Below are 17,918 nucleotides of genomic sequence, written 5' to 3'. Positions count from 1 at the left end.
TCAAGCTAAAGAGTTATTCGTCTAAGTGGAAGCTAATATCAGTTGGCTAAGGAGTTATTCGTTGGAGTGAACCTAAGCTAAAGAGTTATTCGTCTAAGTGGAAGCTAATATCCCTTGGCTAAGGAGTTATTCGTTGGGGTGAACCTAAGCTAAAGAGTTATTCGTCTAAGTGGAAGCTAAAAAGTTATTCCCTTGAGTGGAAGTCAAATGTCTGTCAGCTAAAAAGTTATTCCTTCGAAAGCCAGTATCTGTAAGCTAAAAGAAAAAAAAAAGTTGAGATAAAAAGGATGATTGACACATGACAGCGACGGTGGTGGTGTTAGCTTTAAGCAAGGCATCACAACTGTTGGGGACCGATGGCATGATGACCTCTGACCTGACCTCTCTGGAAAGGAACGGGGTCAGGTCGCAGGGCAGACCATCATAGTGAAGCGTAAAGCCTTCGTGGCCCCAGTGAGAGTCGTGCGTTCGTGCTCAAAAGCCTTACATTAGTACCGTCATGCTCAAGGGTTGTACCGTCATGTTCAAGGGTCGTACCGTCAAGCTCAAGGGCCGTACCGTCGTGCTCAAGGGTCGTACCGTCATGCTCAAGGGTCGTACCGTCATGTTCAAGGGTCGTACCGTCATGCTCAAGGGTCGTACCGTCATGCTCAAGGGTCGTACCGTCGTGCTCAAGGGTCGTACCGTCATGCTCAAGGGTCGTACCGTCATACTCAAGGGTCGTACCGTCGTGCTCAAGGGTCGTACCGTCATGCTCAAGGGTCGTACCGTCATGATCAAGGGTCCTACCGTCATGCTCAAGGGTCGTACCGTCAAGCTCAAGGGCCGTACCGTCATGCTCAAGGGTCGTACCGTCATGCTCAAGGGTCGTACTGTCATGCTCAAGGGTCGTACCGTCGTGTTCAAGGGTCGTACCGTCATGCTCAAGGGTCGTACACTTAAAGTGCTCACAAGTGGCACAAGTCTTCCCTATGGGTCTTATAAGTACTCAGAGGCTCAGACTGTGCTCATAAGGCTGTACCGTCGTACTCACCCCTAACGTACCGTCGTACGATGAAAGCCTGAGACAAGAAGTGAAGGATGGTAAGAGACCCCATATCTTTTTTTTTCCCCCAGGATGAACAAGAGAGATTAATTATTTCCCTAGTTACCTGCGATGACGTGCACGTTAACACTCCTTGGCTTCGAGTTGGCCGGGGCGCAGGTGTACACGCCCGTATGGCGCGGGCGGGCGTACTGGACCAGGAGGCGGGATGTGGTTACCACGCCCTTCTCCGTAGATACCACCACGCCCCCACGCGACCGATCGTAGCTCACCAGCTGTGTTGTGGTGGGGGTGGGTGAGAGGGGAGAGGTGGTTAGAGAGAGAGAGAGAGAGAGAGAGAGAGAGAGAGAGAGAGAGAGAGAGAGAGAGAGAGAGAGAGAGAGAGAGATCACATTTGCATTTGGAATCGGCCTTTGTACTAAATTCAAATGTTCCGTGGTTATTTTTCGTACTGTTGGTGGTGGAGGAGAGTAATGGGTACTGTTGGTGATGGGGGAGAGTAATGGGTACTGTTGGTGATGGAGGAGAGTAATGGGTACTGTTGGTGGTGGGGGAGAGTAATGGGTACTGTTGGTGATGGGGAGAGTAATGGGTACTGTTGGTGGTGGGGGAGAGTAATGGATACTGTTGGTGATGGGGGAGAGTAATGGGTACTGTTGGTGATGGGGGAGAGTAATGGGTACTGTTGGTGATGGGGGAGAGTAATGGGTACTGTTGGTGATGGGGGAGAGTAATGGGTACTGTTGGTGATGGGGGAGAGTAATGGGTACTGTTGGTGATGGGGGAGAGTAATGGGTACTGTTGGTGGTGGGGGAGAGTAATGGGTACTGTTGGTGGTGGGGGAGAGTAATGGGTACTGTTGGTGGTGGGGGAGAGTAATTGGTACTGTTGGTGATGGGGGAGAGTAATGGGTACTGTTGGTGATGGGGGAGAGTAATGGGTACTGTTGGTGGTGGGGGAGAGTAATGGGTACTGTTGGTGATGGGGGAGAGTAATGGGTACTGTTGGTGGTGGAGGAGAGTAATTGGTACTGTTGGTGATGGGGGAGAGTAATGGGTATTGTTGGTGGTGGGGGAGAGTAATGGGTACTGTTGGTGATGGGGAGAGTAATGGGTACTGTTGGTGGTGGGGGAGAGTAATGGGTACTGTTGGTGATGGGGAGAGTAATGGGTACTGTTGGTGATGGGGGAGAGTAATGGGTACTGTTGGAGATGGGGGAGAGTAATGGGTACTGTTGGAGATGGGGGAGAGTAATGGGTACTGTTGGTGATGGGGAGAGTAATGGGTACTGTTGGTGGTGGGGGAGAGTAATGGATACTGTTGGTGATGGGGGAGAGTAATGGGTACTGTTGGTGGTGGGGGAGAGTAATGGGTACTGTTGGAGATGGGGGAGAGTAATGGGTACTGTTGGTGATGGGGGAGAGTAATGGGTACTGTTGGTGGTGGAGGAGAGTAATGGATACTGTTGGTGATGGGGGAGAGTAATGGGTACTGTTGGTGATGGGGGAGAGTAATGGGTACTGTTGGTGGTGGGGGAGAGTAATGGGTACTGTTGGTGGTGGGGGAGAGTAATGGATACTGTTGGTGATGGGGGAGAGTAATGGGTACTGTTGGTGGTGGGGGAGAGTAATGGGTACTGTTGGTGGTGGGGGAGAGTAATGGGTACTGTTGGTGATGGGGAGAGTAATGGGTACTGTTGGTGGTGGGGGAGAGTAATGGGTACTGTTGGTGGGGAGGAGTATAATGGATCATGTTGGTGAGGAGGAGTATAATGGATCATGTTGGTGGGGGAGTAGTGTAATGGGATCATGTTGGTGAGAGGAGTATAATGGATCTTGTTGGTGGAGAGGAGTATAATGGATCAGTTGGTGGAGATGTCGTGTAATGGATCATGTTGGTGGGGAGGAGTATAATGGATCATGTTGGTGGGGAGGAGTATAATGGAATCATGTTGGTGAGGAGGTAGTGTAATGGATCTTGTTGGTGGAGAGGAGTATAATGGATCATGTTGGTGGGGAGGAGTATAATGGATCATGTTGGTGAGGAGTAGTGTAATGGATCATGTTTGGTGAGGAGGAGAATAATGGATCAAGTGGTGGGGGAGGAGTATAATGGATCATGTTTGGTGGGGGAGTTGTTGTAATGGATCATGTTGGTGAGGTGAGTATAATGGCTATGTTGGTGGAGGAGGAGTATAATGGATCATGGTTGGTGAGGAGGAGTATAAATGGATCATGTTGGTGAGGAGGAGATAAGGTATGTTGGTGGGGAGGGAGTTTAATGGATCATGTTGGGGGGGAGGAGTTTAATGGATCCTGTGGTGGAGAGGAGTTATAATGGATCATGTTGGTGGGGAGTAGTTGTAATGGATCATGTTGGTGAGGAGGAGTATAATGGATCATGTTGGTGGGGAGGAGTATAATGGATCATGTTGGTGAGGAGGAGTATAATGGATCATGTTGGTGGGGAGTAGTGTAATGGATCATGTTGGTGAGGAGGAGTATAATGGATCATGTTGGTGGGGAGGAGTATAATGGATCATGTTGGTGGGGAGGAGTATAATGGATCATGTTGGTGGAGAGGAGTATAGTGGATCAAGTTGTTGGGGAGGGGTATAATGGATCTTAAATTTTTCTATCATACCTGGAGAACTAGATATGCTCTATCATGCTTGAAGGTGGAAATATCATGAAAGATATACACACAGTATCAAGTAACTCTTAGCATTCTTCACGGTGGAGGTATGATGAAATATATGAACAGGCGTAGGTATGATTCTATCATTCTAGGTTGTGGAGGTATGATGAAATATATGAAGAGGTGTAGGTATAATTTTATCATTCTAGGTTGTGGAGGTATGTTGAAAAATATGAGTAGGTATTGGTATGATTCTATCTTTCTAGGTTGTGAAGTTATGATGAAATATATGAGCAGGTGTAGGTATGATTCCATCATTCTTGGCTGTGGAAGTATGATGAAATATATGAGCAGGTGTAGGTATGATTCTATCTTTCTAGGTTGTGGAGTTATGATGAATTGTATGAACAGGTGTAGGTATGATTCTATCATTCTTGGTTGTGGAGGTATGATGAAATATATGAGTGAGTGTAGGTATGATTCTATCATTCTAGGTTGTGGAGGTGACGAAATATATGAGCAGGTGTAAGTATGATTCTATCATTCTAGGTTGTGGAGGTATGACGAAATATATGAGCAGGTGTAGGTATGATTCTATCATTGTAGGTTGTGGTGGAGGTATGATGAAATATATGAGCAGGTGTAGGTATGATTCTATCATTCTAGGTTGTGGTGGAGGTATGATGAAATATATGAGCAGGTGTAGGTATGATTATATCATTCTAGGTTGTGGAGGTATGACGAAATATATGAGCGGGTGTAGGTATGATTCTATCATTCTTGGTTGTGGAGGTATGTTGAAATATATGAGTAAGTGTAGGTATGATTCTATCATTCTAGGTTGTGGAGGTATGATGAAATATACGAGCAGGTGTAGGTATGATTCTATCACTCTAGGTTGTGGAGGTATGATGAAATATATGAGCAGATGTAGGTATGATTCTATCATTCTAGGTTGTGAAGGTATGACGAAATATATGAGCAGGTGTAGGTATGATTCTATCACTCTCGGTTGTGGTGGAGGTATGATGAAATACATATGCAAAGTAAGCCACTGTGGACAAAAGTGGATGCCGCTGAGGTGGCCATTTCTATCGTCTAAGGCTTTGATTTTGTGCCATTCCTTCACAGCCAGCCAGCCAGACGTCCTACCTCGCCCTGCATCACGTCGCTGGGTAAGGTAGAGAAAGGAGAACACTTACGAGAATTTACGACGAGATCTTGCCAAAGGGGCAGGGCTGGCTCGTGGACGTAAAGGAGAGAGAGAGAGAGAGAGAGAGAGAGAGAGAGAGAGAGAGAGAGAGAGAGAGAGAGAGAGAGAGAGAGAGAGAGAGAGAGAGTGTATCTACCACCATAATTCCCCGGGCCGCTGGAAAGATAAGATAGAGATATTATTCACTTGCTGGAGCCTGAGGTGGCGGTGGGAGGAGAGTTTCCATCAGAGGATTCAAGCAGGCTTCCCTGGGCAGCCCCGTGTGAAGCCAGGCTTCACACGGGGCTTCCAGGGCATCCCTGTGTGAGCCAGGCTTCACACGGGGCTTCCAGGGCATCCCGTGTGAGCTGGGGCTCCACACCAGCCGATCCAGGGAGGGTTTTACTGCCGCTTTCCAGCACGAACGCGATTTTTTGGATTTGCATATCAACGCAATTCCTCCTGGAAGAGGTTGGGATTTCCAGCAGTTCCTTTTAGTTTTTATGAATCGGTAAAAGTGAGGAGTACGTTGTGTACACCTGTCCCTGGGTTACCTGAGGCTGGTGATTCATTTACATGAGGAGGTCTTGTGTATCATCTCCAGCTGATGAATCATTTACATGAGGAGGTCTTCTGTGGCATCTCCGAATGATGAATCATTTACAAGAGGAGGTTTTCTGTAGTATCTCCGGCTGGTAATTCATTTACAAGAAGAGGTCTTCTGTATCATCTCCGGCTGGTGATTCATTTACAAGATGGGGGTCTTCTGTGTCATCTCTGGTGGATGAATCATTTACAAGAGGAGGTCTTCTGTATCATCTTCGCCTAGTGAATCATTTAAGGAGGTCTTCTGTATCATCTCTGGCCGATGAATGACAAAAGAGGGGTCTTCTATACACTCATACTTCACTTGACATTCACGTATTTCTGGTGGGTTTTCGAAAGATACTTTCCAAACTGAACACTTAAAAATAAAAGTCATAGTATTCTCCAATGGGAATAAAAAGAGGAGGTTCCTAGATCTACCCTTTTAGGGACGCCCTTCGCCAGCCTGAAATATCTTCTCGAAGTCTACACAAGTCCCTTGCTAGTACCTCTTTAAATTAGACTCGACCCATGTTTGCCCCCCTTGTACCGCCTGCGACGCGTCTCCATCTGTACCTGGCGTAGATAATTCAACAGACAACGTAGATATAGAGATAGAAGGAAAGATATATGACCCTTTCTACCTACCTCATCGAAGGAAGCAACTCCCATCCCTTATTCTTGGGCTTAAAGAACCCCTCCTTAACCCATCTCTAATTCCTCGTACCCTCCCACTGGCACGATAGGAGTATCGCCCCCTCATCATCAACTCGAAGACATTCAAAAATGTCTCAGTGGAGAGAGAGAGAGAGAGAGAGAGAGAGAGAGAGAGAGAGAGAGAGAGAGAGAGAGAGAGAGAGAGAGAGAGAGAGCAGTTCTATCAACACCTAAGGAGTACTGATTAATTTCTACCTTCCTTAAATCTCATTTTTTTTTCCATTCACCAGATTCACCAGAGATGGCCTTTGCTTGGGGCATGTGTTGCCCGTGCCATGTCGGTCGAAATAAAATAAAAGATTAACAGATAAAAAGACATACACAGATACATACATACAGAGACATACATAGATACACACATACAGATACATATTTTGACAGTGATTCATATATGTATACAGTGCCAGATAGACGGACACCAATCCAAGTGGTCAGATTTGAAGAGATGAACAGCTCATTAACTTCACCCGGAATTATTAACACAAAGAACTAAATCAAGAGAAACAAATATATAAAAAGCGAAAAAAAAAAAGATGTCAACTTACATGTATTTCAATATGAAAGGGCATCATATGCTAATTACCGAGTGAGTGTATTATCATAACCAGTGTCTACCATATTCCTACAATGACCCGGAAATAATATCGAATCATCCACTATAATACTACCATGGATAACCTGGAAACAAAAGAAACGTTTACCATAATACTACTATAAACTTGGGAGTATAAAAGCTTCTACCATGATACTACCATACCCCGGAAATATTACTGAAGCCTCCATCATCATACTGCCACATTCCGATAATAAACACCACTATGACCTGTACATATATACAAGATATTTAGTGGGTATCTCTCGTGTCTAACATTCTTGTGATGATAGCAACAGACTGAGAGAGGGAGTAAGGACATATCTAAGCAGAAATATAAGAGTTCAAGGCGAAGAGCTACAACTGGTGCAGGAGTACGTAAATCCGTGAGTGACCCGGGGTAAGGCGGGATGAAGTAGGCAGGGTTCTCGTAGCGCAAGTGGTGGTGCGTGGGGCGAGGCAGATCTCCCGAGGTACTGGCGAGTGAGAGTAGAGCTTGAGTTATTGTATGGCACTGATGTTGTGTTCCATAGCAGTGCTGTGTACATGCTAGTGTCTCTTGGAGCTTCTGTAGGAGGGAGGAGGCATTATCAAAGTCCTAGTCAGACGGTGATTGTTGAGGCTTTGTATTTTGTACTGCAGATCTGAACGCAGGTCACGCACTTGAGGATGCTGCAGAAGATGGGCAATGACGTTCCACATGGGGTGCCTCCGCTTGCAGATGGCAGAACCCAGACTAACCCGGGGCTGCTTCTCGAAGATAACTTGAGCTATAAAAGTGGATCAGGTATCGGGAGTATGATTTTACGACCGCCTAGGGCTTGTGAAGTGGCACTACGAAGATTAGATCGATGTTAGGGAGACTATAAAGGTGATCTGTGAAACGTCATTGGGAAAAGACGTTATACTACTCCCCTTCCTTATATTTTGTGACAAACGCTCAAGAAGGTGAAGTAAATGCTGCAGTTTGCTTTCCGTCCAGTGTTGTCGGGTAAGAGGTGTGGCAGGAGGCGGTCAAGTTAGGTTGAGAGCGTCCATTAGCTTCCCGGTCACGCTTGTAGAGTGTCAAGAAGCTACTGGCTTAACAGACTGATTGCTATAACCTGTAGGGCTAATGTTGCAAGAGCCAGTGAAAAAAACATGAGGCTGGAGAGGCATGTGTGAGATACAGCTGGTGGAGGAAGGGAAGTATGTCTGTCGGTAATGCAAGCAGGTAGGGCTGGATCGAAGATGAATAATTTCAGAGTAAGCATTATGAGGACCGTGTCCAACTGTCGCTTTCAATCTCTGCGGCAGTAACCAATTCAGCAATTACCTTACGTGTCTAGTGTCTCTGTTGGGGTAGTGAGAGACTGAGAGAGGGTTATGAGAACACAGATGTCACACGATGTTTTACTGGGTAAGTACAGAATATACGTGTAGCTCAGGGCGAGGAGTTCTGTTGGAGGATTAGGTTAGAAAATGAGACGTTTTGAGGTAAGGTGAGATGAGGTAGGCAAGCTGCCCACCGCACTGATGTAGGGGTAGGAAGTGAAACGGGCGTATTGAAGTGCAGGCACCACAGTGAGTCGTATTGTAGTGCTGATGCACGGGACGAGAGGTGTAGCGATGCAAAACATTCAGTGGGTGAGTAGCACTGACGAAGTCCTGTGTTAGCGGGAGGGTGACGAAGTTCTGCAGGTTATTACTGCATCAGGCATGGCTGTAAGCCTCATAATTAAGGCTGCTGTAGGACATGGGCGGTTGGTGGTGTCCCACGGACGTTCTACTGAAGTACACGGGAGTCAGGGTAACTCTGGGGTTGCTGCCGAAGGAGGTCGCGGGAGATACAGAACCAAAAAAACCCATCCGAGAACGATGAGCCAAGTCTCACACACTGGACAATTCCAGAGCAAAAAAAAATGGCACCTCGGTGTCTCAAAGCCAGTGAGAGACAGACAGCTCGACTGATGCGTGTGGAAAGAGACACTATTTATGGAAAGCCACCTCATGCCCAGGTGTTCCTTGTGTGAGTGTAGCAGCCATGTTCATTCACGTTGATCCCTCAGGGATTATGGAGAAGTCAGGCGAGGTTCACACGTCGTTCGAGTCGAGGCGACTGGATTATGACAGCGGGCCAGGCCTCGGGGAGTATGATCTCACCTCAGCTACAAGGGCTTTGTGCAGCGGCGTCGAGAGGAGCCATGGGCCGGGGGATTACCGTCAGGTCACTGACAGAAGAAAATTTATGCAGGACGTCTGTGCCATTAAACTGATGACGCTAAAGTCTGTACACCGACGGTGCCACGGGGCCAGCGAATGATTGCTGTAGACTCTGACATACAGTGTTACCTTGACCCCAGGGAGAGTGAAGGAGATTGTATCAAAATACTTCCATGAACCATTGCGAAGAACACAGATGCGTTTGCCATGACGTTACCATGATACGACCAATCACCTGGGCACACCACTGGGGCTTCTACCAAGGTACTGTTCTAACCTAGATACATGCTACTGAAAGAGTGACTTTGGGCACGTGAGAGAGAGAGAGAGAGAGAGAGAGAGAGAGAGAGAGAGAGAGAGAGAGAGAGAGAGAGAGAGAGAGAGAGAGAGAGAGAGAGAGAGAGAGAGAGAGACCACGCAGACCTAAGCGAGATGGTCTGGTCTAATAAACAAAAATCTCTGAAAAGCAAAAAAGGACAGAAAAGCAAAAACTTTCTCCCCATCCTTCACTCCCTGCAGCACACGCCGGATGGAAAACAGGTAGAAGAAATACCTTGCAGGATTAAAAAAATCCAAGGGAAATTTTTATGGGAAAGTCGTATGGTAGAATGAACATGAATATGTCATCCATTCCATCATCAACGGCATGCCTCCCTTCACTTTTTGTGATAAAGACAAGAATAAGGATAAACTTTAGCTCCAACCTCCCGACTTACCATACCTATATCATTCTTACTGTTGAAGAATATAATAATCATTCTTACTAACTCTCTCAAAGCAGATGACATGGGTTAATCAATGTTGGTATGTTACTGCAGCCTGGCCAAGGGAGAGATCAGTGGTTGAGAAGGTAGCATGATATACCACTGCGTTATGATGACTGATTATATGAAGTATTCAGTACCGGAGAGTGACAAGTGAGGATCAAGCCTACTCTTGAAGATATTAAGGGTGTTGCTCTGAGCACCATTTTCTGGGAGCTTATTCTACACCTCAGTAACGTCCTTGGTAAAAAAAAATAATTAGTACACTCCAAATTAACTCTGTGAAGTCTTAAGATTTAGTTCATTTCTTCTCATTGGTAATGCTGGCGCTACTGTAAAGTAATGTTCAATACCAACGTTGTTGAATCCTTTCAATATAACAAAACATTCTATCAATTTGCTATGGAAAGCGACTGTTGCTTGGGGAGAACAAGTTTGATTCTCGCAGTCTCGCCTCATAAAGTTTGTTGGGGAAGGAAGGAATCAATTTAGTTCCTCTCCTCTGCACTGCTTCCAATCTAAGATTACCCTTGCTTACATGGGGGGGTCCAAAACTGCTCTGCATATTCGAGGTGTGGTCTAACTAGACTTAGGTACAGTGTTAATGTCACATCCTTACTTGTTTCTGTTAATAAAACCTATTTGCTTTCTTGGCACTTCATTGCAATGCTGGCAGAATTTGAAGTTGTTGGAGACAGTGACCCCTAGATCCCCTCACACTAGGGGTGTCCTTTATCTTGTGGCCCATTAATTCAGAATACATCATTTTTGTTACGGTTTTCTGAGTGTAACAGCTGACATTTATTGACGTTAAATGGCGTTAACCATTTACTAGACCATTCAGCAATTTCATCTAGAACCTCTTATCATCTTAGCCTATCTTCTTCAGGTAATATGGCATTGATGATTACTGTATCATCTGCAAATATCGACACTTCAGTTATTTACCCCAGCCCCACTAGCACTGGGTGACCATGGTGATGTTTCACATTCACAATGACGCTCTGCTTCCTGTTACACCACCAGCCTTCTATCCTATTTTCCATGCAACCAGTCATCCCTAATACCCTGACTTTATGCACCAATTTAACGTGTTAGAGAGAGAGAGAGAGAGAGAGAGAGAGAGAGAGAGAGAGAGAGAGAGAGAGAGAGAGAGAGAGAGAGAGAGAGAGAGACTCACCTTATCATCATGGTACCAGAATATGAAGGCAGGTGGCTCTGGGCTGTGTTGGACCCTGCAGGTGAGGGCCAGGCGGCTTCCCGTGTTAATGTAAACATCTGGTCCGCCCTCTATCACCGTCTCCGCCTCTACAAAGACGTAGGGGATAGGTATATGTATATATATATATATATATATATATATATATATATATATATATATATATATATGTTGGTCAGACTGGTAAGGATCTTTCTGTTAGACTTAAGCAACATAAATATAGTAAAAGAACGGGACAAGAATCAAATGCCTTGTTTAATCACGTTAAAAACTATGATCATTGTATTGACTGGCGTAATGCCATCTCAGTTATTAACTCTAATCATATTACCAAGAGAAATATCATTGAATCTTCTATCATCAAATACACAAAGAATTATAATCTTAATATTAGTGATGGTCTATACAAATTAGATAAATTTATTGTTGATGAAATTTGTAAAATGATAAGTTTTTGAACGCTCGTTGTATGTTTTGGACAATCACATGTTTACCAAATGGCGTCCTAGCTTCGTCTCTTCGATGTATATCAACTGACTGTTATATTTCTCTCTCGTGTCTCCCCTGATGATGTGATTATTACACGAAAGTGCACCTGGGAACTTATCGTGTTTCATTTACCTGACCTCCCTACCCTACCCTCCTCCCCTCTCCCTTCTCCAACCCCACTCCCTCCCCAAGAGCCGTGCACCCCCCCTTGATGACCTGACCTGACGCAGGCCAACAGGGCACGAGTAAGGTGGCTGACCGTCATTTCAAGGCGAGGGAGAGTTCGTTCAAGGTCGAAAGTCTCGGTTAGAGGAAGTTCCGACCTTTCGTCCTCTTGGACGGAGAGAGAGATTAAGGCTCTTTTCAGGGAAAAGAGTGTCAGGTCAGGTCAGGTCAAGTCAAGGTCAAGATAAGGTCAAGTGCGTAAGGGCATCGTTGTAGAACGGGAGAGAAATGGTTGGTAAGTCACAGACATGAGACAGACGATCGAGGGAAAAAAAAAAAAAGACTTACGAGGAAATGCAAACGAATAGAGAGGGTGAAGTGGCATACGACACGGGTAAACACGTCCGGACGTATTCAGATGAACCAGAAGTATATAACATATCAATGATGAGTTCATGAGTAAAGACCTACCATAACAGACTCATGACAAAGGTAAATAACCGAGCCTCGGTAATGAATTACAAATATTAGACAACAGCGAATCCCTCGGTTGAAATGATTAGCATACGGGTCGGGAGAAGATGTTTTGCTGGAGACAATGAGATCCATTCAATTACGTAATCCTTAATTAATCAATGGTAAGATGAAAGAGCTAAGAGTGTTGACTTTAGATTCTGTATGCATAGGGAAGGCAATCTTATCCAGGAATGAATAGAATGAATATGAAATTTATGCTAATACATACCCGGAGAAGAATGGGAGCCATATATAAATTCATGATATAATGAGTAATCACTTTCGTAGTCATTGATTACATGTGAAGTCATCTTGATGGGGGAAAACACGGAACGAAACAGACAATTAATCGCTTGGTAAACTCTTTTAGTTTTGAATCATTCCCCGCAAAGTGTCCAATAATCATGACTTTCATCCATTAAACGAGTTGATTTTTACTCAGTTACCCACCGGAACTTAGACATGTCAAGTAACACACTCTTGATTATTCATTTCACCATTCCGTGTATTGAAGAGAATAATAATCTCATGAATAATCTATCTGGCTTTAGTGAATTATATTACAGGACACAATGATACAGAGAGATACAGAAGATTACTGAACAGTACAGAGCACACGCGATCCCTTGTGCAGAAGAAATTACAGAGCATACATAAATACAGACACTACAACAGCAACAGTACAGTAGACCATACACCTCACCAACACCAGTACAGACGACCATACACTACAACAACAACAGTACAGTAGACCATACACCTCACCAACAACAGTACGGACGACCATACACTTCACCAACAACAGTACAGAAGACCATACACCTCACCAACAACAGTACAGAAGACCATACACCTCACCAACAACAGTACAGTAGGCCATACACCTCACCAACAGTAGTACAGTAGACCATACAACTCACCAAAAACAGTACAGAACATACATCTCACCAACAACAGCACAGTAGACCATCCACCTCACCAACAACTGTACAGAAGGCCATACACCTCACCAACAACAGTACAGTAGACCATACACCTCATCAACAACAGTACAGAAGACCATACACCTCACCAACAACAGCACAGTAGACCATACATGTCATCAACTGCAGTACAGAAGACCTTACACTTCACCAACAGCAGTACAGTAGGCCATGCATCTCACGAAAAAGAATACAGAAGACAATACACCTCACCAACAACAGTACAGAAGACCAAAAACCTCACCAACAACAGCACAGTAGACCATACACCTCACCAACAACAATACAGAAGACCATACACTTCATCAACAACAGCACAGTAGACCATACACCTCACCAACAGCAGTACAGAGGACCTTACACTTCACCAACAACAGTACAGTAGGCCATACATCTCACCAACAACAGTACAGAAGACCATACACCTCACCAACAACAATACAGTAGACCATACACCTCACCAACAACAATACAGTAGGACATACACCTCACCAACAACAGTACAATAGACCATACACCTTATCAACAATAGTACAGTAGACCATACACCTCACCAACAACAGTGAAGTAGACCATACACTTCACCAACAACAGCACAGTAGACAATACACCTCACCAACAACAGTGAAGTAGACCATACACCTCACCAACAATAGTGAAGTAGACCATACACTTCACCAACAACAGCACAGTAGACAATACACCTCACCAACAGCAGTACAGAAGACCTTACACTTCACCAATAACAGTACAGTAGACCATACATCTCACCAACAATAGTGCAGAAGACCAAACACCTCACCAAGAACAGTACAGAAGACCATACACCTCACCAACAACAGTACAGAAGACTATATACTTCACCTACAACAACACAGAAGACCATATACCTCACCAACAACAGTACAAACGACCATACACCTTACCAACAACAGCACAGTAGACAATACACCTCACCAACAGCAGTACAGAAGACCTTACACTTCACCAACAACTGTACAGTAGACCATACACCTCACCAACAACATTACAGTAGACCATACACCTCACCAACAACAGTACAGAAGACCATACACCTCACCAACAACAGTACAGAAGACCATACACCTCACCAACAACAGTACAGAAGACCATACACCTCACCAACAACAGTACAGAAGACCATACACCTCGCTAACAACAGTACAGACGACCATACACCTCACCAACAGCAGTACAGAAGACCATACACCTCACCAACAGCGCTAAAGAAGACCATACACCTCACCAACAACAGTACAGACGACCATACACCTCACCAACAGCAGTACAGAACAAAATACACCACATCAACAACAGTACCGACGACCATACACATCACCAACAACAGTACAATAGACCATACACTTAACCAACAACAGTACAGAAGACCATACATCTCACCAACAACAGTAATGAAGACCATATACTTCACCAACAACAGTATAGAAGACCACATACCTCACCAACAACAGTACAAACGACGATACACCTCACCAAAAACAGTACAGAAGGCCATAAACCTCACCAACAACAGTACAGAAGACCATACTCCTCACTAACAACAGTACAGTAATCCATACACCTCACCATCGACAGTACAGAAGACCATATGCCTCACCAACAACAGTACAGAAGACCATACACCTCACCAACAGCAGCACAGTGGACCATACATCTAACCAACAGCAGTACAGAAGACCTTACACTTCACCAACAACAGTACAGTAGACCATACATCTCACTAACAACAGTGCAGAAGACCAAACACCTCACCAACAACAGTGCAGAAGACCAAACACCTCACCAACAACAGTACAGATCATACACCTCACCAACAACAGTACAGAAGACCATATACTTCACCTACAACAGTGCAGAAGACCATATACCTCACCAACAACAGTACAAAGACCATATACCTCACCAACAACAGTACAGAACATATACCCCACCAACAACAGTACAGAAGACCATACATCTCACCAACAACAGTACAGAAGACCATATACCTCACCATAAACAGTACAGAAGACCATATAAATCACCAATAACAGTACAGAAGACCATACACCTCACCAACAACGGTACAGAAGACCATACACCTCACTAACAACAGCACAGAAGACCACACACCTCACCAACAACAGTACAGAAGACCATACGTCTCACCATAAACAGTACAGAAGACCATACACCTCACCAACAAGAGTGCAGACTATACACCTCACCAACTACAGCACGGGAAACCATACACCCCACCAACAAGAGTGCAGAAGACCATATACCTCACCAACAAGAGTGCAGACTATACACCTCACCAACTACAGCACGGGAAACCATACACCTCACCAACAAGAGTGCAGACTATACACCTCACCAACTACAGCACGGGAAACCATACACCTCACCAACAACAGCACAGTTGATATTACAGAACATACATAAATACAGACACTACACTACACTATACAAGCAGTACATAAGACTGGGCATATCGGCAGCGATGCTGTCGACCAATCATATCATCAACATCAGTTAAGTACATCTGTCATGTCACCAACAGTACAGAAGTCCAGGGAGTCACTACATCAACAGTAAGGTAGAGGAAACTTCTCAACGACAACAATAAGGAATACTAGGCATTTCACCACCCAAATCATATCAGTCAGTTCACCTACAACAATGTGGTGGACTAGGGAGTCACTTCACCAACAACAATACAGCAGACCGGTGGACCACCTCACTAACAATACAGAGGACTAGTGGGTCACCTCACCAACAACAATACAGTAGATCGGTAGATCACCTTACCGACAATACAGTAAACCAGTAGGTCACCTCACCAACAATACAGTAAACCAGTAGGTCATATCACCAAGAATACAGTAAACCAGTAGGTCACCTCACCAACAAAATAGTAAACCAGTAGGTCATCTCACCAACAATACAGTAAACCAGTGGGTCGCATAACCAGTAATACAGTAAACCAGTATGTCACCTGACCAACAAAACAGTAGAGTAGTGGCGTCATCTCACCAACAATACAGGAGAGTAGTGGGTCACCTCACCAACAATACAGCAGACAAGAAAGTCATCTCACCAACAATACAGTAGACCATTGGAGCACCTCGCCAACACTACAGCAGACACGTAGGTCACCTCACCAACAATACAGTAGACCAGTAGATCACATCACCAACACCAAAGAAGAGTAGCGGCGTCATCTCACCAACACTATAGTAGATCTCACCAACAATTAAGAAGACTAATGAGTCACCTCACCAACAATACAGTAAACCAGTGGGTCATCTCACCAACAATAAATCAGACAAGAAAGTAACCTCATCAACAATACAGTAGAGTAGCGTGTCACCTCACCAACAATACAGTAGACCAGTGGGTCACCTCACCAACAATACAGCAGACAAGAAAATCACCTCATCAACAGTACAGTAGAGTAGTGTGTCACCTCACCAACAATACAGTAGAGTAGTGGCGTCATCTCACCAACAATACAGAAGACAAGAATGTCACCTCATCAACAATACAGTAGAGTAGTGTGTCACCTCACCAACAATACAGTAGAGTAGTGGCGTCATCTCACCAACAATACAGAAGACAAGAAAGTCACCTCATCAACAATCAGTAGAGTAGTGTGTCACCTCACCAACAATACAGTAGAGTAGTGGCGTCATCTCATCAACAATACAGTAGAGTAGTGGGTCACCTCACCAACAATACAGTAGAGTAGTGGCGTCATCTCACCAACAATACAGAAGACAAGAAAGTCACCTCATCAACAATACAGTAGAGTAGTGTGTCACCTCACCAACAATACAGTAGAGTAGTGGCGTCATCTCACCAACAATACAGTAGAGTAGTGGGTCATCTCATCAACAATACAGTAGAGTAGTGGGTCACCTCACCAACAATACAGTAGAGTAGTGGGTCATCTCACCAACAATACAGTAGAGTAGTGGGTCATCTCATCAACAATACAGTAGAGTAGTGGGTCATCTCACCAACAATACAGTAGAGTAGTGGCGTCATCTCATCAACAATACAGTAGAGTAGTGGGTCACCTCACCAACAATACAGTAGAGTAGTGGGTCATCTCACCAACAATACAGCAGACTAGAAAGTCACCTCATCAACAATAGAGTAGTGTGTCACCTCACCAACAATACAGTAGAGTAGTGGGTCACCTCATCAACAATACAGTAGAGTAGTGGGTCACCTCATCAACAATACAGTAGAGTAGTGTGTCACCTCACCAACAATACAGTAGAGTAGTGGCGTCATCTCACCAACAATACAGAAGACAAGAAAGTCACCTCATCAACAATACAGTAGAGTAGTGTGTCACCTCACCAACAATACAGTAGAGTAGTGGCGTCATCTCACCAACAATACAGAAGACAAGAAAGTCACCTCATCAACAATACAGTAGAGTAGTGGGTCACCTCACCAACAATACAGTAGAGTAGTGGGTCACCTCACCAACAATACAGTAGAGCAGTGTGTCACCTCACCAACAATACAGTAGCGTAGTGGCGTCACCTCACCAACAATACAGTTGAGTAGTGGGTCACCTCACCAACAATACAGCAGAGTAGTGGATCACCTCACCAACAATACAGTAGAGTAGTGGGTCACCTCACCAACAATACAGTAGAGTAGTGGCGTCACTTCACCAACAATACAGTAGAGCAGTGGCGTCACCTCACCAACAATACAGTTGAGTAGTGGGTCACCTCACCAACAATACAGCAGAGTAGTGGATCACCTCAC

General features: G+C 44.7%; 1 protein-coding gene across 1 annotated transcript in view; it reads right to left on the bottom strand.

Moving 5' to 3' along the window:
• The window catches only part of LOC139746157 (neurotrimin-like), a 201,338-nt gene that overhangs the window by 4,873 nt on the left and 178,547 nt on the right, over positions 1 to 17,918 (bottom strand). Inside the window, exons 5-6 of the mRNA XM_071657024.1 lie at positions 10,915 to 11,042; positions 1,152 to 1,320 (exon numbers count right to left, since the gene is read on the bottom strand). Of these exons, the coding sequence (XP_071513125.1) occupies positions 1,152 to 1,320; positions 10,915 to 11,042 (297 nt within the window). The remainder of the gene's footprint in view (positions 1 to 1,151; positions 1,321 to 10,914; positions 11,043 to 17,918) is intronic.

This window comes from Panulirus ornatus, chromosome 64, assembly GCF_036320965.1.
Source record: "Panulirus ornatus isolate Po-2019 chromosome 64, ASM3632096v1, whole genome shotgun sequence".
Taxonomy (NCBI): Eukaryota; Metazoa; Arthropoda; class Malacostraca; order Decapoda; family Palinuridae; genus Panulirus; species Panulirus ornatus.
The sequence above is the reverse complement of the archived record's forward strand: the minus strand, read 5'-3'. Positions and strand labels throughout refer to the sequence as shown.